Source organism: Chiloscyllium plagiosum, chromosome 6 (genome assembly GCF_004010195.1).
Source record: "Chiloscyllium plagiosum isolate BGI_BamShark_2017 chromosome 6, ASM401019v2, whole genome shotgun sequence".
NCBI classification, from domain to species: Eukaryota; Metazoa; Chordata; class Chondrichthyes; order Orectolobiformes; family Hemiscylliidae; genus Chiloscyllium; species Chiloscyllium plagiosum.
This window is the reverse complement of record NC_057715.1, coordinates 16,646,115-16,669,530: the sequence shown is the minus strand read 5'-3', so window position 1 is coordinate 16,669,530 and position 23,416 is coordinate 16,646,115. Positions and strand designations below refer to the sequence as shown.

Sequence of the window (23,416 nt, the reverse complement as noted above, 5' to 3'; positions counted from 1 at the left end):
CTGAAATGTAGTCACTGTTCCAATATAAGAAACAAGGCAACCAATTTAGACTGATCAAAATCCAACAAACAGACGAATGGCAAATTATCACCTGCAAGCTCCCCTCCAAGCCACACACCATCTGATTTGGAACTATATCACCATTCTTTCAGTGTCGCTGGTACAAAATCCAAGAAATGCCTTCCAAACAGCCTGGTAGATGCTGCAAAATCGCAGGTACTGCAAGAGGCTAATAAGGTGGCTCACCACTCTTTCAAAGACAAATGGAGATGACTGAGTGCGTGAGTTTGCTGGGAAAGAAAGTGACTAAACTTTAATTTGTACAAATCCATAGCATAAAGTTTTGTGGTGGTGAACGTTTATTTTCAAGAGGCGCATTTATTTTCAAGAGCAACCTATTTAAGAGCTGGCTGAAACAGGATTCTCATTAACTGACTCAGCTAGGACCTTTCCGTTGGGTACATATGTAAGTAGCCAACTTAGTGCGACTCATACTAGAAAGTTGGGGTTGAGTGTCTTCAACGGTTCTATGCAGGGAACAAAGAGATGCAGTTCAATTGGTTGGATAGCTGATTTGGTTGCTGGAACAGCACAGCAGGTCAGGCAGCATCCAGGGAACAGGAGAATTGACGTTTCGGGCATAAGCCCTTCTCACTTTCTCCTCTTCTCCTCCTGGATAGCTGATTTGTAATGCAGAATAATGCCTAACAGCAAGGGTTCAATACCTATCCTAACTGAAGTTATCATGAAGGATTCTCCTTCTCAACCTTTGGGTGACACGGTGGCTCAGTGGTTAGCATTGTTACCTCACAGCACCAGGGACCCAGGTTCAATTCCAGTCTTGGGTGACTGCCTGTGCGGAGTTTGCACATTCTCTCTGTGGGTTTCCTCCCACAGTCCAAAGATGTGCAGGTCAGATGAATTTGCCATTCTAAATTGCCCGTAGTGTTACGTGCATTAGTCAGAGAGAAATAGGTCTGGGTGGGTTACTCTTTGGAGGGTCAATGTGGACTTGTTGGGCTGAAGGGCCTGTTTCCACATTGTGGGGAATCTAATCTCTCCCCTTTCCTGAGGTATGGTGATCCTCAGGTTAAACTGCTATCAGTTATCTCTCTCTAATGGGCAAGCAGCCCTACAGTCTGGTACTACTAAGGTGAGTTTACCTTTTTAACTAAAGAAAAGCAGCTGATTGGTGACTAATTCTAAATTTGCATGTAAAACTAATATCTTTAGTTTGTGTTTCGGTCTCCAGTCTTGTCTTCTCTCTTTTTCTTAAAAATAGCTTTTTATACATAAGATACTACTGTATAAAAAAAAGGAAAAATCCAACAAAGTGTTCAGAGTTGAGGTTCTTTGTGTGTAAAGAGCAGGAATACTACAGTGATTTAATTTAAAAAGTAATTAATATACAATGTAGCTGGTAGAATGGGTGATGTATTGCAACTGCTGATCATCAAGGTGATCCACAGTGAACATTTTTGCAACTTTGGATTCAAGTTAAGGAGCTGCAGTCTGAGCTGCAGACGTCGAACCACATTTGTTTTATGTAGTATTCACACTCCTTAGATTAGGTAATTCAAACTTGGTCTGTGACTGAGGATAGGAGAATGTGATTATCAGTGAGGCAGATATGGGGACTCAAGAGCAGCTCTCAAACACTATCAGTCCATCCAGTTGTGCAACAATAATGAGGTTCTTGCAAACTGCATTATGAGAGCAGAGACTGCAGGGAGGATGAGAGAACTGACCACACCACTGTGAGGTACAGGAATTCTTTCAGGAATGTAGTGATTAGGGGCTGTATAGTTAGGGGAATAGATAATGTTCATTGCAATGGTGTTACCTGCCTGCTTATAGACATGTCAAAAATTCATACTTAGGTACCTTTCACCTAAAATGGCACCATAAGTGGTGACTTGTAAACTTTTCACTGTGCTCACGTGATTAAAAGGTAAAACAGCACAATTAATTACTAAAGTAAAACCAAAAGAACTGTAAATCAGAAACAAAAATAGAAGTTGCAGGAAAAGCCAAACAGGTCTGGCAGCATCTGTGAAAAGAAACTACTGTTTTGGGTCCGGTGACCCATCCTCAGAATTAACAACTCTTTACTTAAATGCATGTGATATTTGGAATGATATAAATTCTGGCAAAAGAAAAAATTAACTGCCAACATCTTACTGCAGTTATGCAGAAATGGTGACTAGGTGCTCAAAATTGGGAACTAGATATTCGGGGTATGTGCGTCTTGGGAAGGGCAGGAATGGAAGGATGGTGAGGTAGCTTTGATAGTACAAGAAGGAATATGTCAGCCAACAAGAAATAACCTGGGGTCAATTGATGTAGGATCCTCATTACATATTTTTTTTATTTTCGATTCATAGATTAACATAAAGAACAACAAGGGGAAGAATTCACTAGTAGTAGTAGTCTATAGGACTCATAACAGTAGCTGGCACAGAATATATCTGGTGATAATGAGGGTATGTCAAAAAGTCAATGCATCAATCATGGTTGACTTTAATCTTCATGAAGATTGTGAAGATCAAATTAGCCAAGGTAGCCAAGAGTTCATAGAGTGCATTCAGGGTAGCTTCCTGGAACAATATGTTGTGAATCCAATTAGTGTTTGCATCCAGTAATGTGTGATTGAGGTAGGTTTAATAAATGATCTCAGAGTAAAAGGTCCTTTAAGGAACAGTGAACATAACATTGTAGAGTTGGCATTCAATTTGAGAGTGAGAAACTTGGGTCAGAATAAATTTCGCTAAACTTAATTAAGGGCAATTACATAGGGAGGAGGATAGTGCTGTCTGCAATGGATTGGGAAAGAAGTTTAGCAGAAAAGATGCTTGAGGAACAATGGCAAATGTTTAGGAATATAATTCTTGATTCACAGCAAAGATATATCCCAGTGAGGAAGAAGGATTCTGGGAAGAGGATAAACTGACCATGGTTAACCAAGGAAATCAAGGATAGTGTCAAATTGAAAAAAAAAGTACAATGTAGCAGTGATTAATGATAAATCTAAGGACTGCAAAAGTTTTAAAAGCCAACAAAATATGAACAAGATTAAAATAGACAAAGAAAATAAACCATGAGGACAAACTGGCAAGTAGTGTAAAAATGGACAGTAAAAACTTATTTAAGTATATTATATATTTTCAGGACAACAACCTATAACTAGTGGAGTGACACAGGCTTACCGCAGGGGGCACATTATTTACAATATATATTAATGTCTTGGATGATGAAAGTGAACGTACTATTTCATAGTTAGAAGATGCTACAAAAATGGGTGGAAAGGCAAGTAGTGAGGATGACACAAAGTGTCTGTGAAGGGTTAAGTGAATGAGCAAAAACTTGGTAGATTGAAAATAATATGGGGAAATGTGAGGTTATGCACTTTGGCAGGAAGGGTAGAAGAGCTGAATATTAGTTAAATGGAGTAAGACTGCAGAAAGCTGTATTACAGAGAGATTTGGGTGTCCTCATGCATAAATTACAAAAGTGTAGCACCCAAGTTCTGTGGGTGACAGGGAAAGCAATTGCCTTTATTTCAAAGAGAATGGAACATTAACATTGTGAAGTCTGGCTAAAACTATTCAAGGCATTTGTCAAAATCTCAGCTGCAATTCTGTGAGCAGCTTTATACCTTTATCTAAGGAAAGATATACTGGCAATGCATGCAATCCAGAAAAGGTTTGAAAGACTAACTTCAGGAATGAAGGAATTTTCTTATGAAGAAAGGTTAAACAATTTGGGTTTGTACTCATTAGAGTTTAATTTTTTAAGGAGATATGACAGGATAAATGTGGAGATGTTGTTTTCCCTTATGAAAGAGTTTAGGACCATAGGGCTTAATCTCAGCATAAGGGGCTGTCCATTTAAGACTGAGACGAGGAGAAACTTTCTTCTCTTAGAGGGCAGTCAATGTGGCATTCTTTACCTCAGAAGGCTAATGAAGTTGGGGTTTTAAGTCTGAGATAGACAAATTTTAATCAATAGGGGAATCAAAGGTTATGGGGAAAAGACAGGTAAGTGAAGTTGAGAATTATCAGAACAGACTCAATTGGCTATGACCCTCATCTTATGGCCTTATTAATGTTGGCAATGCCCACTCTGTACAGAAATGTTAAAAATGTGTTAATGACCAAAATTGAAAGTGTCGTGAACAGTGAAGAAGGTTACCTTAGAATACAATGAGATCTTGATCAGATGGGACAATGGGCCAAAGAGTGGCAGATGGAGTTTAATTTAGATAAATGTCAGGTGCTGCATTTTGAAAAGGCAAATCAGGGCACGACTTATTCACTTAATAGTAGGGTCCGAGGGACTGTTATTGAACAGAGAGAACTTGGGGTACAGGTTCATAGTTCCTTGAAAGTGGAGTCTCAGGTAGATAGGATAGTGAAGAAGATGTTTTGGTATGCTTTCCTTTATTAATCAGAGTATTAAGTACAAGAGTTGGAAGGTCAAGTTGTAGCTGTACAGGATGTTGGTTAGGCCACTTTTGGGATATTGTGTGTAATTCTGGTCTCTCTCCTATAGGAAGGATGTTGTGAAACTTGAAAGAGTTCAGAGAAAATTTACAAGGATGTTGCTACGATTGGAGAGTTTGAGCTATAGGGAGAGGCAGAATAGGCTAGAGCTGTTTTCCCTGACACTTCGGAGACTAGAGGTGACCGTATAGAGGTTTATAAAATCATGAGGACCATGGATAGGATAAATAGACAAGGTATTTTCCCTGAGTAGGGCAAGTCCAGGACTTGAGGGATAGGTTTAGGGTGAGAGAGGAAATATTTAAAAGGGACCTGATGGGTAACCTTTTCACACAAAGGGTGGTTGCGTGTATGGAATGTGCTGCCAGAGGAAGTGGTGGAGGTTAGTACAATTACAACATTTAAAAGGCATCTGGATGGGTACATGAATAGGAAAGGTTTAGAGGAATATAGTCCAAATGCTGGCAAATAGGACAAGATTAATTTAGGATATCTAGTCGGCAAGGATGAGTTGGACCGACAGGTCTGTTTCTGTGTTTTATATCTCTATGACTAAATAATCTGTCCTTTTTTGTGATGGTAATTGAAGAACTCATATTGTCCAGGGCACCAGGGATAACTTCCTGCTCATATTCACAGCAGAGACATGGGATCTTTCACATCCATTCAAGCAGGGAAATGGGACCTCATTTAAAACAAGCTGACAGTGCAGTCTCCTTCAGTACTGTGTTGATATTGATTTTTGTGCTTGAAGTTATTCCTGGCACTTGAAGCCAAAAATCTTCATGATTCAGAGGCAAGTGTACTATCAATCGAGAACATAGCTAAATTATTTCTGAAGAAACAGATATCTAATAGAAATTATGTTTGCCTCAGAGAAGGTACTTTTATTTCATTCATTGCACATTCATGAAGTACAAACTAGTGCACAAACACATCAGCTTCTGTCCAAAATAAACAGACAACTTAAATTGAAATTGTAGTCCTCAATGATCAAATGACATGTTTTGCTCTACAGTGCGCAGGACATATTCAATTGAATCCTCCCCAAATTCTGGGTCTCTCCTCTGTTCAACATGTTCTTAAAAGCCCAGCAATTTTATAACTGAATATCAAGACATTTTTAAACTATGGAAAGCTTCAAAAGAAACATTTGATAAAATTCTGAATGGCTTGACAGGACAGATGCTGAAAGGTTGTTTTTCCTCAGGCTGGAGAAGATAGAACTGGTCTCAAGATAAGATTGGTTATTTAAAGGGGTAATTTCTTCATTCAGAAGATTATGAATATTCAGAGTTACCTGCCCCTGAGAATAGTGGTTGCTCAGTAATTTAGTGTGTTCAAAGTTGCAATTGGTAGATATTAGATCCCATAGGAATAAAGGAAATGGGATGGATGAGACTATGAAGTTGAAGTAAAAGTTCAACCATTGAATGTTGCAACAGGTTTGAGGGACCATGTAGCTTACTCCAAGTCCTTTTTCTTTATGTTTTAATTCTATTAAATCTTTTCAATATCCAGACATGAATATTTTACAGTTATAGAAACATCTGAAGATTTTTTTCTCTCTCATCACCTTAAAAACTCTAAGGCTGGCTTTCTCTCTGTTTCCATTAATTAGATCTCTAATTGGAATTTGGCAGTTTCCTGGTTCATATGAGTTTTGTGCCAAATTACCTCATTCATTCGCCTACTGGAGAATCTTTGCTTCTTTCTCTGATGTTTTCTTGCTGTTTCTTGTCTATGTAATTATTCCTCGGTCTCTTTTTTTTTGGATTACCCAATCTGCTATTCCCACCTAATGTACTTGCCAATTTTCTGCTGAGCGTTTCTGCTGTGAGGATATGACCTTTCATAAAATACCCTTTGTAAAGAGCACTGCAGGGTGCACTTTCGTAACCAAAGAATCCATATTCAATATCAGGTCCTCAACAGGCTGCATCACAGTCGAAGGTGAACTGCCCTCATCCAGATGCACTTGAATTTCCAATGACTGTAAAGTTAGAGGGACTGGGGTGGCAGGGTGTTTTCTCTCCCTGTTACAGAGTCTGAAAGTTAATTCTAGCAGTTGGTACAATGCCCTCAGCTGACAGCAATTACTCAGCCTCCATTGGGTTAATCTTGGACTTTATCATTTAACCATTTTATGATAAACTCCGGGGAGGTCTTGTGGAACAGTAGGTCATCTTCCTGCCTCTGAGACTAAAGCTCCGGGTTGTAGTCCCACTCTGGAGCTTGATGCCCAATGAAGGTCCGTTCATAACGTGATTAAACAGGTTGATTACCAACATGTAGAGACTGTCAAAAATTGCCAATGAGAAGTGCTAAGCATAGTTCTGAGTCTTGGTCAGCCACGTGATGGAAAGAAAATTGGAGTCTGTATCATTTCTATCCAGCTGGTTCAGTTGGCTGAATGGCTGGGGGTTAAAACACAGATTTGTGCCAACAGTGGAAGGTTCGAGTTCTATCACCCACATTGCCACTTTGTGTCAAACCTGGCTTCTGGCACGGAAGGGAAAAAGAAAGATAACCTCATGGAATGAAAGAGAATCTATTGAGTTTCTGCATTCAGGTACAATGGTGACATCACCGGCATCACTCACTGTTAAACACAAAGCGTAGAATTCCGTGTGTTCGTGCACCTGATCGCATGGATTTCTACGTAAGCGTGTTTGTTTAAAACTGTCCCTGTTTTGCTTCGATCCATTTTGCGAAATAGACTTTCCAAAGCCCCAGGCTGTTGCAACTTCACATCTCTCCCACACAGAAGAGTTTTTACATAATCTTTCTCCCCTTTCCCCTCACATTCCCGCTCTCATCTCTCTTCACCCCCAAAACACACACACAATCCCTCTCCTGCACTTGCCTAGACTCCACTATTCAGACTTTGAGCCTTTTGATCTGTAACAACCTCCTGTATCATTACTTCCTGTCCCTGTCACCCTCGCATATCCTTCTTTCCTTCATCTGCCAGTGTCTGGCAAAGCAGTAACAGACCCAGTGAAGTAGATATACTTACTGTATTGTACAAGAAAAGCCACACACGAACATGCTTTGAATGAGTCACAGGTAACAAAGAACTTCTAAATGAAGACAAATGTCGCGTTCAGTTTGTTTGTTTTGTTCTGACTCGGTGCTACATTAAGACATAAGATTACATTTTATTGTTTCGCTCAAATAATACCACGAGTCAATAGAAAACAAAACTGCTTGTGGTACCCAACAAATCCCGCTGGGCTGTCTTCCGACGTCTGTTGCGAAAAAAATGCAAGCTCCTCACTGCTAATTACAAATAAATTATGATGTGCTCACTAAGTAATTGATTTAATGAAGTTCCTATGAAACTATTAAAAACGGGTAAAGGTCAGCAAAGAGACGCCCCAGAGCGCACATTGTCGAATGTTTAACTCCAACAATCTCTTCGAAAAGACATCAGGGCTAATAGGTGAAGTCACAGCTGCCCGAACCTGACTTCTGGGAGGAAAATCAATCGCTCCCCAAACTTACCGCAATTCAACCGGTCCTAATCCAACAGGACACCGGCCTCTTTCACCCTCGCAATGAAAATATCTCGAAGAAGAGCACATAATGTACCAGACACTGCACTTTCAACAATTCCACCATCTGTGACAAAGCCCCTGATCCGGCACTTAGCACACACCACCAACCTCTGATCTGCTTAGAATACAAAAAGAGCTGGAGATTCTTGTACTTACGCTGTGCCAGATCCCTCGAATTCTGCAACTTCTGTCGGAGAAATCTTCATCATTCAAATTAAAACTTGAATCCTAAGTACAGCTGTATCGGTTTCTCTGAATAACACGATGCCAGCTTCTCTCTCTCTCTCTCTCTCTCTTTCTCTCTCCCTCTCTCTCTCACTCCCTCCACCTATTCAAGAAATGTAAGCACTGCGGCCAGGTAGGGTGCTTGGAAGATTTTGGCACCATGCCCAGACTATGAATGTGTGTCCATTAGCAAGAAGTATTTCCAATCCTGCAAAGCTCACACTTGAATCAGCAAGGAGAATAGAGCCGAGGACCATGTTTGAGTATCCAACAACGACAAAAAAGCCTCCCAAATCACGCTGTACAACTAACGTGGCTCTTAGACTAATCCGAAGTTAGACTGAAAGTTTGGCAAAAGTTTCCTTAACTAATGATAATGTGGATCGTTTCCAAGTGACTAAAGACGCTGCTGTTTTCTCAAACGGAATCTCTTATTAAAAATGATCAGAGCTCCATGCTGCAAAGTCTAATTCCGAAAACGGATTTCTTGAATTGTACCGTGGCTTATTTACGTCTTTATTGATGGCTAACCTGTCTGACGCTTTCCATTCGTGCAATACTATTGTTGTACGAGTCTTCCCTTTTGTGCCAACATCAAGGGACTGGGCTGCAGATCTCAGTCAGCCCCTGTGTGTAACGAAGATCGTTTGAATGGGGAGGGGGGGGAGGAAAAGATCTTTTCTGCGCGTTCATATTACTCATTTCAGCGCGTCTTAACTTTAGTTTCTTCTCAATCCCCAGTCTGCACAATGTGTTTTGTTTTAAACCATTCACAACGTTTGACGGGCCGTCTCTGAACCAGGACTCTGCACACATGCCCCACATGTAACTAAATGTGTTTAGGTAGAAGTGAAGGGAATTATACAGGATGCTGACAGTTCCGTCCGCCATCTTTCCAAGGAACTGCATAATTATTCCGTCTCAATCACCTTTCCGTATGAACAAGCGAGAGGCTGTGCAGCGCTGGTACCTTTGTTAGTTGGGACGAAATACAGAATGATTTAGTATCCTTGTTAAACCCAGCCCAGTTACAACACCACGTGGACCTTTCACCTTGACTAAGCAGCCTTTATAATCTAGGACAATGCATTGCCCACTTTACACCGACCTTTGCCTTTACTGCTCTCGCAGGTAATATTTCAGAACTCGTGCAACAAAACAGTATCGAACTTTTCCACACATACACACACACATGCAAACGGTCATTTTCCCAGTAGAAAAATATTAATTTCAACGAAAACCCCATGCTTTCAAGCCCTGAGTGGGGAAATATTTGCGAATGGCTGTGTAAATTAGTCCAAATGGTTTAAGGCTGCAAACTCTTGGGGATTAAACTGAAACATTTGGGGTAATTTCCTGAGTTGAGGGTGAATTGTTGGCTTCCCTTCCATCGCTGAGGCCTGGGCGTTTCGATGTGCGGGCTCGGTTTCTGACCGCGGCTTATTTCCTTTACAAGACTTTTAAAGACGGGGTCATATTTTAGCAATAAATCATCCACATTACAGGCAGTTGCTTAAGCGCTCTTGCCTCAATATTGAAGCGAGTAAGTAGAGGTTTTGTTACAAGTTGTCTGTATTTTTTTTGCCGACGATATATGTTTTGATTTCTCTCTCTCTCTCTCTCTTTCTCTGTAAGACCATTGTTGCAAGGATTCAAGCAATTAGCAGGAAGTTTCCAGAGGTGATCAGGCCACAGCTGTCCCTAAACTAGTACAACCAGGACTGCGTTCAGTATTTTTTTTCCTTTGTTTTGCATAACATTTATTCTTTGTAACTTTCATTCGTAATTTGCAATGTTACAAACGTGCAATATCTTTGAAAGTCCACAGTGCATAAAATACTCAATTCGCCCGAATTTATACAGAGACCCTGGACAGAATGAACAACCAGATCTCCAGCTTTCTGGTAAATATGGAGCTTAAAGAATGTTTCAATCACCATGGATTCTCAGAAATGAACTAAAACGCTGCTGTCACTGGGCATACTGGTCACCATATATCTGCAGCAAGCGCACAAATTAAAGATTCAGTTCTACACGCCAAGGACACATTTGAATTAAATGCAGCTGTATCGGTCTTTCACCATGTGAATCAATATTTTAGGGTGTTTTCCTGAATCAGTTGCAGGGCACGGTTGCAAGCTTGGTTGTCTTTCTGTCTCCAGAACTGCAGGAAGTGTACTTTTACTAAACTAAATGTGTGTGTGTGTGCAGAGAAGGCTGGTTGGACTAACGATGTCGTTTGACAAGTGTGGTAAGGAAATAGACAAAGCTGAGATCGAGCTGAATCGTAAGCAGCCTTAATTAACACCAGCTTAAATAGTCGGACAGGGCAGTGCAGAAAAAAGTCAAAGAAAGACTTTCAGGCTGAGTGCCCCTTGACAAGCTCTTTTTTTCCTAGTGTCATTCAATATTTAATGCACTCTGCTTGTAACGCTGCTACTGATGCTCGGTTCTCAGCAAGTGCATTAGTTTTCACGATGTCCAGACGAAAAGACAGCTCCTCCGAGGAGGGAATTCAAAATATGCTAAAATGAAATATTATGTAATATATATGTGTAAACTATAGCCCATCTTCAGAATCTATTAAATGCTATCAGATTCGACCCAACTTCAACTTAAAGAAGACATCTGTACTAAATGTGTTGTGTTGAGGGGATCCCCGTTATGAACAAGAAAAAGCTCAGTTGTGGACAGCTAGTCACTGTAAATCAAAAATAGATTTAGATTAAAATGAAACAAGTAGGAAAATGTGGGACCATAATCACAACGGACTAAAGTCTGCTTATGGAATGCATTTACTCTTGTTACCGGGTGAACTGACCCGCTTCCGATTATTTTATTGCAACTATGAAATCTCGGACGGAATACAATTATTTCAAAGTAAATAACTGCTTGCAACGAGGAGAAGCTTAAAAGAAGTGTTTACAACTTTCCAAGTCCGCTCTTTTCACTACTTGACTCTGAAATCGCCCCATTTATCTCCTGCATCTGTTATGAATAAATTTGGGTAAAACAGGATGTGGTTTGTAGGCAAGGGGAGAAAACACGTCAGCCAGCGATGGAGCTCTCTCTCTTATAATCTCGTGGCGAGGCTGTGTGCGAGCCGGGAAAAAACATGTGGGGCTGTATATCTGTCATAATGCTGTCTAAACCAAAGCGGTGGTTTTAGGGACGGACATGAAGTGGAGTTGAAATGAAGGCTGCAACACATTTATAAAACCCTTTCGAGCCGTTCACTGTCGGCTTCACAACCACCACCACCCCCCCCAACAATTCAACCAACACCCACCACCTCCCCTCAGATTCAACAGAGTGGCGTCTGAAAGTCTGACTTGCAAAGTTACTGATTTCCAGTCTGTATGTTAAGGCAGTTCATGTAAGTAATTCCAGTGGGCTTTCTAGTAAAGGAGAACAAATCGCTGACAAAAGGGAACGCTTTTCGATTCAGCTGTGTCGTTAGGACGACGGCAAAGTATTCCTCAGATAATAAGTTCCACTTCAAAGGATTTTCCATTCAACGGTGACTGCTTCGCTCTTTTATTAAGTCCCCGGGTTTTTCACTCAGAGGAATCATCTGTTTGGTTATTTTTCATCGTGTTTATTTTTCACCATTCACAGAGTACTTGCATTAGATAAACAAAGGGCGATAACATATTGCACACAATAGTTGGTAAGCCCCCCCCCAAAAAAAGAGGGAAAAAAATCCGAGTAAACACTTCAAGACCTATCCAAAAAAAAAGTAAAGTCGCTTATATTTGGAAAGGACGAGGGAAGGGATGGAGGGGGAGGTAAGGTAAAGAAGGAAGAGTCGCTCAGAGGGGGGAAAACAAAATATGAACGTTTCTGATGCAGTGAAAATTGACTGAACTAACATAGCATGAAACTAAAGGTCAGTGCAACTGTATCTTAATAGACTGTCGCGAATCGAGGTAGACTGCTTTGAATGCTGCCTGCTTTGGGCTTACTCATTGCCATAGCAATCTTAACGCGCCATGTTGATATACCGTAAAAGCAGTAGTTTGAATTTCAAAGCGGTTTGCCTTTGAACTTTCCCCTGCTTGATTAGACTCTTGCGCTTTTTTTTTGCCTTTTTTTTCTGTTGTTGTGTTGGGTTGAGCTTCTTAGACTTTCGTTTAGTAACAAATTCCAGCTCTGATTTGTGGAAGGGAGGTAGCGCCTGACTTGTCCCCTAAAACCTAATATTTTGTTTGTGATTATTTAAAGTGTTCTGCAGCTGATTCCTTCCACGTGTAAACTGCAAAGGGATAACACGATCCGCATTAAACTAAGCACAAACACACACTATACATTGAGGAGAGTGTAATCCCTCTTGTTTATGGTGTTCTCAAACCCTATTTCTGATCCAATCTCCCAGCACACTGATCAAAAACAATCTCACTCGCCTGTTGAAAAGCTGGAGCGAAATTATTCGCTGTGTCATCCGTCGATTATTTATTAGAAAACCTTGTAACTTTGACAAAAGGGCGTTGATCAATGTTTTAACATGTTTACGTCAATATGCTGGTTAATAGTGTGTGTTTGTGTGGAATGGGCACGGGTCCGCTTTTGACTCGTGTTTCTGTTTACTTGTGGCTGAGTTAGGGACGCGCTACTTGAACAAATGACAAGTTTCACTGATGTATACCCGACATTAAAAAGTCTGTTTTTTTTTCCCCCGGAGCACAAGGTGTCTGGTGTTACCGTGCAGGGAGAGAATGGACTTCATCTCCGCTTAAATCATACGCTGCTTAGACCTAATAAGTGAGCTTTATTGTAAATATATTCAAATGTGGAGATCGGGTTTGCCAATTGCCATAGAAATCCTAACACAGCATGAAGAGTGTCCAAGCGCCAAGTCTTCCGCTCTGGAGTAAATTGCTTTGAAGTGGCGCAGGACAGGCACTGGTCACATTTTAACTCTATAGGAAGCGATAGTGAATAAGGGGAGAGCGAGGTTGTGGGGTTTAGTGCAGCAAGTATGGAGGGGAAGCGTGTTTTTTTTTGCATTCTTTACAACGATCTCTTATTGTTGAATATCTTTTATCTTTGATATCTGCCATGAATGATTCATGTCTGGATGCCTTTGTACAGCCCTTCCTTTCACCAGAAACTTCATTAGAGAGCTATAAGTTTCCCCATTGATTGGCGCCTTCATTTACATGAGTCTTCTTCTGCTTCATATGCTTTTAATTGTGAATCTCACTGAAACAACCTATTTCATTTAGGAGACATATCACTCATTCTTCGAATTGCTTTCTTGCATCCCGGGTCTGTTCTCTTACCCACATTTCCATCTGTTCTTTGACACTTTGACCAAAAGGAATGGAGTTCCTGTTGCTTCATTTTATCAGCAATGTAACTGAAAGATGTACCCCCAAGTTGTATGCTTTGTGTTGGTCGAGTCATCCATAGATCTCAACCCTCAGGTGCACGGTTTAGGTTTCCAGTCGTAAAATGGCCAAACTCACTGAACTCCCACGTTAAAGCCAACAACGGATCAAGTTGTTTTACGATTCCATGTCGAAGGAGAAAAAGAACCAACATCACATATAAAATCAATCACCGAGGATCACCATATTATCCTTATGGATTCTCCATCCTCATTTGGTTGTTATGAGACAGGAATGGAATTTTGGAGACATCGATAAGTACACATGGGGTTTCAGGGACTGTACGGATAGCAGTTGACTTTCCGAATCTGTCTTTCCCCTGTATTATTTCGAGATTGTTTTATATTGGATCAGCCGTCAATTTTAATACTACTACATTGCTGCCGATATTGTTAAAAGTAGCCACAATGAAATATCTGGGTGTGCAAGGGATTGGATTTATATTAGAGGAGTGAACAGAGTGATATACTTTTCAACTCTCTGCTTACCTGGATTTCTGGAGTTGGTAGAACATGATTCCACAGGATAAACTTCCTTCCTTATTCCTTGACGTCATACTGAAATGCTAATTAGAGACAATGTTGGAAACTGTTTCATCTCCCGTCTGCCAATTGGATCCAGGTAGGTAGCATCCTTCACTGTTTGCTGAAGTCCTTCTGTGCATCCTATTTGCGATAGACTCGTAAATATTTACATGGAGACAACTGTTGTCACGCAACAGCAGACAAGAAAAGTTACACCAGATGCCCTCCGTCATTTATCTTCAGATCTTTTAGCTAAAATGACCCGAGTCTCTACCACTGAGGTCAAGGTTTCCATAGGCACAGCACAAGACTTTGCTGTTAGGATTTGCACATTTAATACACAAGTTATTAACGCTGAGAAAAAACAATATTCGTTTATTCACAATTTGAAAATACATTGTCACACGGCTAAACCTCCGTCACTGAAACACGCTTCTAATTGAAATACACGTGGACCATTCATTATTTAAAAGGAAATGTGATCTCTCCGTTGTATTTTGAGTGTAGGTTTGTAGATTCCAATCAGAGATTCTAGGCGGTGTTTGTTAATGGAAATATAATGTTAAATAACTGCACATGCATGGTAATGATAACGTACCAATACTGTAGTTACAACGATTAACTGCAGCACCCGGAAGGAATGAACAATCACATATCTTCATCTTCACAGTTCACAGTTCATTCAAGTAAGCAGAAAATAAATGTTCTGACAGACCACAGATTTATCAACACCACGAAACTGCACCAAACGTAATAATATAATTCTTTGGTGTATCTGTACTATTGCAGAAAGATATTACACATCAGCAAATAAATTATAGTTTACAAATAAAAGAACATTTACAGACGAGAATCTTAAGGTAGCTAACGATGATAACAACGACTCGCAGCTCACAATTATGTACAAATCCTACAGGGACAGGCCTGTCATTTTTGTATCTTCTGGCCTCTAAGGACATATTAGTGCTCTTTAGTTTGTTTGCACGAAGGCCTGAATAATTATGAGTAAAATATGAATATTTTTGTCTGTACCATGATAGAAGATCGCACGAGAGGCTGCTGCTCCAGAATCCCAATAAAGGTTGGGATAAATTATTGATTTCACAGGGTCAAATAGAGTTTCAGCATTTACGGATATGTGACTCGTTTAGGAAGGTCCTAATTCAACTTTTCTTTTTGCAACAGTATGTACCTTTTTTTTGTGTTTTATTATTGCACCACTAGCACTGGGTCATTTCAGCTGAATACGGAAATATGGCGAACTCCCCCCTCCCCCATCCACTCCCCACCCCCGTCGAACTTGCATCATATTGTCCATCATTGTGTCAGAAGTGTGGCGTAGCCCTTCGCTCGAACCGTCGGCTTGTAACCCTGTAACCGGGCTCTCAAAGAATCATTCCCAGCCCCTGAGGGGAATTGGGGCGTTAAGAAAGGCTATGCATGTTGTGTGACTGTTAAAAAAAAGCGCGGAGATGTTTTCTGGTCGGTACAAAAAACGCTATTGCTCGATTGCAATAGGTCGAATGATAGGTTTTATTTCTTTAAGTCACTTTTGATCATCACTATTTACAACTCTTAAAATAAATCAAGTTGTGACTTTCATTAGTTTCGATGGTCCCACTATAATCTCTGTTGACACAGAAAATTGAACGTATAGGCCACAAAGCTGCACGAGATCAGGTCCATAGCCCTTAAGTTGTTTTCCTAGGCCTTTTGAACCTACTTGGTTTAAAGTGGCCACAGGACACCCGCAGTTGGTATTATTGGTTGGCTGCCATTGCCACAAACCCTCGATCGACGCTTTTCAAGGTGCCCACATGCACGTTTCTGCAGCACTCATCTGTCAGAGCATAGTCCTGGGATCTGGGTCCCTGTAAACCTCCTCATCCTCAGTGTCGGATGAGGCGCCATTGCTTGAAGGTGTGTGGAGGCTATTGGCTGCCCCGCTCCCCTGGCAGACGTACCACTCATTGAGGTTGGTGACTTGCGAAGAGACGCTGGCAGTGCGGCCCCTGACGGGCTCTGAGGCTGGAGACACTACCCCCAAGGATGTGTTGGAGAGCTCGTAACCAGAAGAGAGGGGAGGTGGGGGAGATTTGCAATGCACTTTCATGTGTTTGCGAAGGGAACTGGGATGAGTGTAAGACTTGTCGCAGCCTCTCACTTTGCAGTTGTACGGCTTGTCACTGGTATGGACATGAGAGTGCTTCTTCCGGTCACTGCTGTTGGCAAATTTCCTGTCACAACCATCGAACTCGCATTTAAAAGGCTTCTCTCCTGAAATAATAAAGAAAACACAGTAAGGGAATAAAACCGAGTGGTTGTTTACAGTAAGTTTTTTTCAAGCTTTTTAAAATTGATTATTTAAATATTCAGAGTTCAGCAGGACCATTTTAGCTCTAGTTGCAAAAGTAAGTTCCAGTATTTCAATAGTGATTGCACCTCAACAAAAGTACTTCCTTGACTGTAGTGCACTTTGGGATAAGATCCTGAGGTCGTAAAAGGCGCTAGACAAATTGATATGTTATTCTTTAAGTGTACATGCACATAAAATGTAAGCTTTACCATTATGACCTGCTGGCAGAGATTTTGGCCTCTCTAAAGTATCCCAGCTTTGCTTTGTATTCTAGAGGGCATTTGGAACACTTCGTGTTGCACATAAACAATTTAATTCACACTTCAGTCGGGCATGAACGCGTCTCGGGGAAAAATACTCCTTTTATCATCCGATTTTCCTGAAAACGCTGCGAATCTGCATAAAGTATATATCAGCCAAATTCCACATTCTTCATCTGAAGCGCTAATAAACTTTAAACTGCAACTAACGCAGTTTTTTATCCCTCAACATTTCACTTGGAAAGTAATTTAGCGCTGCCATTATTGACAAATCTCCTTGGCAAGAAGTTCTGAGCCTTTTTTTTAAATAAAAAAAAGAACTTATTTCACTGGCCAATTGTAATATTCACATTTTTCTTTCATGCTATTTCGATCTTTCAGACCCTTGGAAACTGTGAAGAGAATATTGGGGTTTGGTATTTGTGTTGACAGAATTCGTTCAGTTTAAAGTCTGCAACCAGAGAATTAAACCGGTTAAGCGGCTCGGGACATTACTTGTTTTCTTACTCAACCCCTCAATGTAATTCTTTCACTGTTTATTTTGTAATCCGGTACCCAACAATTTGATAAGTTAGGCAAACTGAAATCGACCTTCCATATGAAGGGTTAGTCATGTTGCATTAAATTCTGCAAAGCTAAGAGTAGCACTACAAATACAGGCCAACTTCCTGTAAACTAAACAGCCAAACTAGCAATCTCGCTTTCTTATCTATCTTCAGATTGGGAAAATGGGTTTCATACCACGGTCAATTCAAACCTGTGCTCTCAGTTAAACTGGATGAGCACAATAACACCAGGAATGGTAGCCATCTTTTTGTAAGAGCATGCACCATCAAAAAAACATGGTGACTGCTCTTCTTCGTCAGTTTGATTATCATTTGCACTGACTATATAACTTGGCGGAATCTTTAAAACAAGATGATGTTCCTATTTTGGATCCTGTTTCGAGTTAATATTTTTGCTCAGGGGTTGGAGCAGGGGCTGGACCCATGGCCACAGGCGTCTTCCAGATTTGTATACGGTAAATATTTATATTTAGCTCTGCTGCAGCTCGATGTAGTGCCTGGATCCCAGAGGCTGGTCATAAACTAGCACTTCGAACGTGCCTGGTGTTTGGGGCCTGGCGGTTTGTTCGGAGTTTCCGGCCCCAAGCAGCATGTCAGGAGAAAGACACTGACAGCCTTTGATTGTTGCGTTGCATTTTGCCTGAACTAGGGATCTAAGCAAAATCACTTGACTGGTAGAAACGGTTTGGCTCTCAAACACATGACTTTACCTGGAAAACAAGACCAATAGGCCTATACAGTTTGGTACTCATCTTTGCTCCTGGCCCCAGATTGTTTAAGCCAATTTTTTTTTTGCATGGATCACTGCAGAGCAGGACTGGGTAGATTTTCCTCTTCTCTGGACCTGACTTCCATAAACTCAATGCCCTGGTTTGAGCAACACTCCCCCACACATACAGGTTTCAAACACAGCATAAACTTTTCAGCAAACCCCAGATTCAGACAACGCGACTGAACACCAAAGTGTTCCCGACCTTATCAAATCTGCAGACTGGCACCACAAGTCTCGCAGGCTACACATAAACTTTCAAACTGACGGAATGCAATGTTTTAAAACAGAGAATTATGGTAATTGACTTTGCAAACACACTTGGCTCACATCGCCATATTGTGTGTGTGTTGGTGCCTGAGGTTAGATTTAAATGCATGGGAATTTTATGTTTCTATTTTCTTTCATACAGCATGGGAATTTTATGTTTCTATTTTCTTTCATACAGCGACGAAACTGGCTCCTCCGGCGCCGTTGCGTTTCCTCGACGGGCTCTAGTTTGCAGAATTTTAGCAACATCAGTTCCATTTGTGGGACCGGCATGAAGTGATAGACAGCTTTACCTTGCAGCTTCACTGAAGTGGAGAAAGTAATTCTGCTTCGCCGTGTGACGCTAATTACCATTTTTGTGTTATTTTTAATCTATGACCCACTTAAAAATATTATGATGCGAGAATTTAACGTTCTCTCCCCAAACCCCTGCCTATTCCTTTAGGTCGAAGTGGACACTATTCGAAAGGTCAGCAAATGGTCACTTTACAGCTCGAATTCGGAACCATGAAAAGAAGGCCCGAAAAGACACAGTGACTACTCCAGAGAGAGTTGTTCAGTTCTCAGTTACAATTTCTGCTTCGGGATACGGTGCTGGGAGGGTACAAGGCAAACGATACGGACTTGTAGACCTATAGAGAGTCTTATAGAGAGAAATGAAGTTTTAAAAACCTTATTTTCTTTCAACACTCCTCTCAGAAAGAGATTGAGGATTTGGGCAAGCGAATCTAGCCCTCCAATTTTGTAACCCGGTACCCAACAATCTGATAAGTCAGGCAAACTGAAATCGACCTGTAATATGAAGGGTTAGTCATGTTGCATTAGGTTCTCCCAACCTACGAGTAGCTCCATAAATACATGCCAATCGAGTCCTGAGCAAAGCTACAGTACAATTCCCATCTCGCCTCCAACCCCCTCCCATACCCCGATGTTTCCTTTTAAAACCAGTCCAACATATTCTTTAGATAAAATCTATAATCAGAGCAGTCATGGACCATTTGCTTTTAACATTTAAACAACAAATTAGGCAGGCATTAAACGAATAGGTGTAACACTATCTGTTTATACCCTGTGACAGCGCACTATAAATCAGTGGAAACAATTAAGCAAAACATACGTCAATAAACATTCTCCAAGGGATAATATCTGTCTGCAACAATAAATTCTGACCAGGTTGCCTTATTTCGCAAGCAACTAAAAACGATATACGAGAGATCTGCAGTGAACTTAGTTCAAGTTAGACAGGGTACACCCTCGGGGGATTTGCGATGGTTCCTGCAGCGTATTTACTGCCGATGGGTCACGACAAAAAAATCTTCATTATTCCAATGACTGAGCCAAACTATAGCATGCTGCCTGTGAGGGTATTGATATCCTTTCTCTCAGGGACTCTATCTTAAATTTCAACAACTAAAAGCCGGCCAAGTCCAGTCTGATCACAAACTTCGATTTTCTCCCCTAAGCTCTGTTACATTGAGATCTTCCTGTCCTAATTTATGATCCCTTTCCTTTCACTTCGTCGTGAATTTTTTTTAATAAAGAGATTTGGATTTAAATATCGGATTTTAAGAGGAATCTTCTCTTTCTAAAACCCGAGAACACCTCCAATCCATTGCGGCTGGTCGCTTCATTTCAAAGTTGGTGACCCATCTTCCACTCGTAATTCCCGGGACAGGAAACAAAGGGAGGCCCCATCGTATTTTTTTTGTTTCCCCAAGCCCGTTTGAAAATGTTCCCGGCCTGTTTCCCACCCACGGAAATCTCCGGCACCTTTCAAAATGAAACCGCGAGACTTTAATCCCACATTCTAGGGGTTTTGTGAAGCCGGATTTCAGGCCAGTTAAACTCAGATGGGGCTTGTTTCCTGAGATGGTGAAAAAGGAGACTGGTCAGACTCCGCCAAAGTAATCACTCCTCGGTTCTGTTTCTAACTTAAAAGCTTTGCCCGAGAGACCAGCACTTGCTGAAGAGGGGGGTTGGGGGGTTGTGGGGGGGTTGGGGGGTGGGGGGGTGGACAAAGTGAAATCCCGCTCCGAAGCACCAACCTGTGTGAGTCCTCTTGTGTATCTTCAGGTTTTCCGAGCGAGCGAATACCTTACCACAAGCAGGGAATGGGCACGGGAAGGGTTTCTCGCCCGTGTGCACTCTGATGTGATTTACCAGTTTGTATTTTGCCTTGAATGGCTTCCCTTCTCTCGGGCAATCCTCCCAGTAACAAACGTGAACGCTCTGCTCGGGTCCTCCGACATGTTCCACCGTGACGTGGTTCACCAACTCATGCATGGTGCTGAAAGTTTTCGAGCAGGATTTCTTTGCAGTATCCTCCTGGTCGATCCACTTGCAGATGAGCTCCTGTTTGATGGGCTGCCTCATATACCTCAAGAAAGCCCCGGCTCCGTGATGAGCTGCCGCCAGGTTAACGTTTAAGTTCATGGAGTTGTAACTGTGCAGGGAAGTGGCCGGGTAGTGCTCGGCTCGATGGTTAAAATGTTCCGGTCGGTACAAGTCCCCCGGCAAGCCCAGGCGCATCTGTCCGTTTAAAGTGTGGTGGGATCCCGGCGTTGACTGCTCGTGGAGCCCGGGGAAGACCTCTGGGTGTCCGTAGCTCGCTGTGGTGGACAGGAACATTCCGTGATGGTGGTGGTGGTGATGGTGATGGTGGGGATGATGGTGAGAGGAGGTCGCTGGGTGCTGTTCAGTCAGTCCATGCATGGCGGACGCTGAGAGATCTCTCCTCAGCATGTAATCCCTGGCGCTGCCGTAGCCCGTGTGGGGATGACCCGCTGAGTAACTGACCGAGTTCTGCGCGGAGCCGAAAATCGTCGCTGCCTGAGTCTCGGGGTGCCCGGCCATATGCTGAGATGGACTGAGTTTGAGAGCACCGCTGGACTGAGCCACGTGCTCAGGCCCGAAAGAGGTGAGTGCCACACTTGGATCGTTGCTCATCTCCCCAGGGTGGATGTGTGTATGACTCGCCAGCCCCGGGAAACCTGACATATTCTGATGGGGATGGTATTTGTTAGCTGCCAAATCCGCTAATCTCAACGCTGGATTCCGCTTGCTTAGCGCCGCTTCCATAACTACACAAGCCTGACCATCCACACAGTAGTTGGTGGTACCGTTTTTTTCTCTCTCTCTCTCTCTCTCTTCACAAAGCTGGAAAATATATTATTGAGCTCAGTTCCAGCACTTTCTCTTTTTTTTTGTTGTTGGAGCACTTTTAACTCTCCTATCTCACTCTGTCCTCAAGCGATTGGCAGAACCTGGAGTGGTTAGGCGACAGAGTAGGGAAATATAGTTCAGAGATGGCAAGACCGCGATTGGCGACTGTGGACTGATTGGCAGATGCGCCGTTCAGGCAATTCGCCGGTTTTCAGCGGAGCAGCGCAGCGGGGTCCTCCCACCTCCTGCCGGCACTTCCCATCTCGTTGATCCTGCTCAAGTTTTCACTGGAAACTTCAGAAATACGGTCACTTGTCTTTTTATTTAAAGAAAGGATTGATATATGTCCTGATCTGGACTTGAACGAATTACGATAGACTTCCTTTGCACCTCACCTGCACATCACCCCACACCTCCCCCACATCCCATTCGGTGAATTCGGACATTTGATGTAGAATTTTTTTTTGTGAATATGTACTGTCTTCAAATTCGCTTCACAGTGAGGAATCATTGATATATCATTTGTATCAATTGTGTTTTGCTTTCCCGTAAATAATTAGTCCCCAAAATAATTTATAAACACCCTCTACAATTCTCCTGTAAAATAATACAAGTCATATTACAGTATGCTTTCAAGTTCAAACATCGTCTTTCAAGAATCAAAATTGTACTATGCTTGCAGGGGACTCCATGTCAATAAGTGCGAATAATCGATGTGTAGATTAATTGGATGCGTCTTTTTTGTATCTGTGTACTAATTGAAATTTCATGCGCTTGTAAAACGCGAAAATGTATACGCCTTTCCAAATAAAATGAAGGATTTCGGAATAACGGTGTTTCAGCGTGTCGTTATAAGTAAACCATCCAAATTGTCGGAAGAAGGCATGCACAACTTCTCACATTCGAATTTGTATTTTAAAATCTGCATTCTCAACCTACATTCGTGTGTCAAATAAACTCAGGGAAAATATGTAAACTGACATTAAGAAAGAAAATACACTTAAGTATCACGATGTGTTGTAAACCTACTGGTTAAAGTAAGCTTGGTTGGTCGTATGTCAATAGGAAAGAACAGGGTCTTCATCTTGGTTTGGCACATGAATGAAAAGATAATTCAAAAACCCCGACCACCAGACATCACATGGACTATGTTATATAATTTTGTCATTGTTGGGTTTATGGCAGATATAGCAATGTTTCAACCTGGCTAAATCTAATTCAATTGGCACTCTCATATCACAAAATGATCTGCCTTGTTATGTTTCTGCCGTCGTTATTTCCTTTCATTGTAATTCTTTACCAAGTGTTCAATACATTTCACGTCTCTTCCTCTCATTTGCTTCTTTAATTGATTTTTAATCATCTATAAAACTTGGGCGACTGTTATTTATAAGTATATATTGTTTAAAAAGTCAGTGAAATATAACACAATTAGATGGCTTTGACTGGAGTAAAATTTATCATTCATTCCAAGCGAAATAATTCAACACACATTGCCAAAAGAAGAAAGGTGAATCGTTGTGAAAGGTGACAACACAGAACTAATTGCAGAAAATAAGTTTATTTGACAAACGCTGAGTTTGTTGAAATAGTGATTTGTTGAGCCATACCAACTCGGCGAAGAGAGAATAACAAGTGTACTCAGAACACAAGCAGATATTTCTGGTTTCAAAGGCAAGTCTTTAATGTGAATTTTGAGACGTCAATACTGTGGGATTGATAAATAAGCTGAAATATTAATTATAGCACAAACACAAGTGAATATATACAGATACACTATTTACCTTGTTTACCTTTCTACTTGGAACTACTACTTACGAACTTACGTGAGA

The 23,416-nt window shown here is 41.4% G+C and overlaps 1 protein-coding gene and 1 long non-coding RNA gene across 2 annotated transcripts in view; both read right to left on the bottom strand.

The window, feature by feature from the left end:
- The window catches only part of LOC122550497, a 53,057-nt gene extending 44,512 nt beyond the window's left edge, over positions 1-8,545 (bottom strand). Inside the window, exon 1 of the long non-coding RNA XR_006311864.1 lies at positions 8,219-8,545. This is a non-coding gene — a long non-coding RNA (uncharacterized LOC122550497). The remainder of the gene's footprint in view (positions 1-8,218) is intronic.
- A 6,004-nt stretch (positions 8,546-14,549) lies between these two features.
- Positions 14,550-21,568, bottom strand: zic5 (zic family member 5 (odd-paired homolog, Drosophila)). The gene is made up of 2 exons (XM_043691292.1): positions 20,468-21,568; positions 14,550-16,478 (listed from the first exon to the last, which is right to left on the bottom strand). Exons 1-2 carry the CDS (start codon positions 21,498-21,500, stop codon positions 16,045-16,047), a joined length of 1,467 nt encoding a protein of 488 aa, XP_043547227.1. The 5' UTR covers positions 21,501-21,568; the 3' UTR covers positions 14,550-16,044.
- Positions 21,569-23,416: the final 1,848 nt, after the last annotated feature.

Bases quoted from the DNA above. Each gene is read 5' to 3' on its own strand.
- zic5 (XM_043691292.1), bottom strand. From the start codon at position 21,500: ATGGAAGCGGCGCTAAGCAAGCGGAATCCAGCGTTGAGATTAGCGGAT. The intron at 16,479-20,467 runs GTTGGTGCTTCG...TTATTATTTCAG, and splicing joins ACACAAGAGGACTCACACAG to GAGAGAAGCCTTTTAAATGC.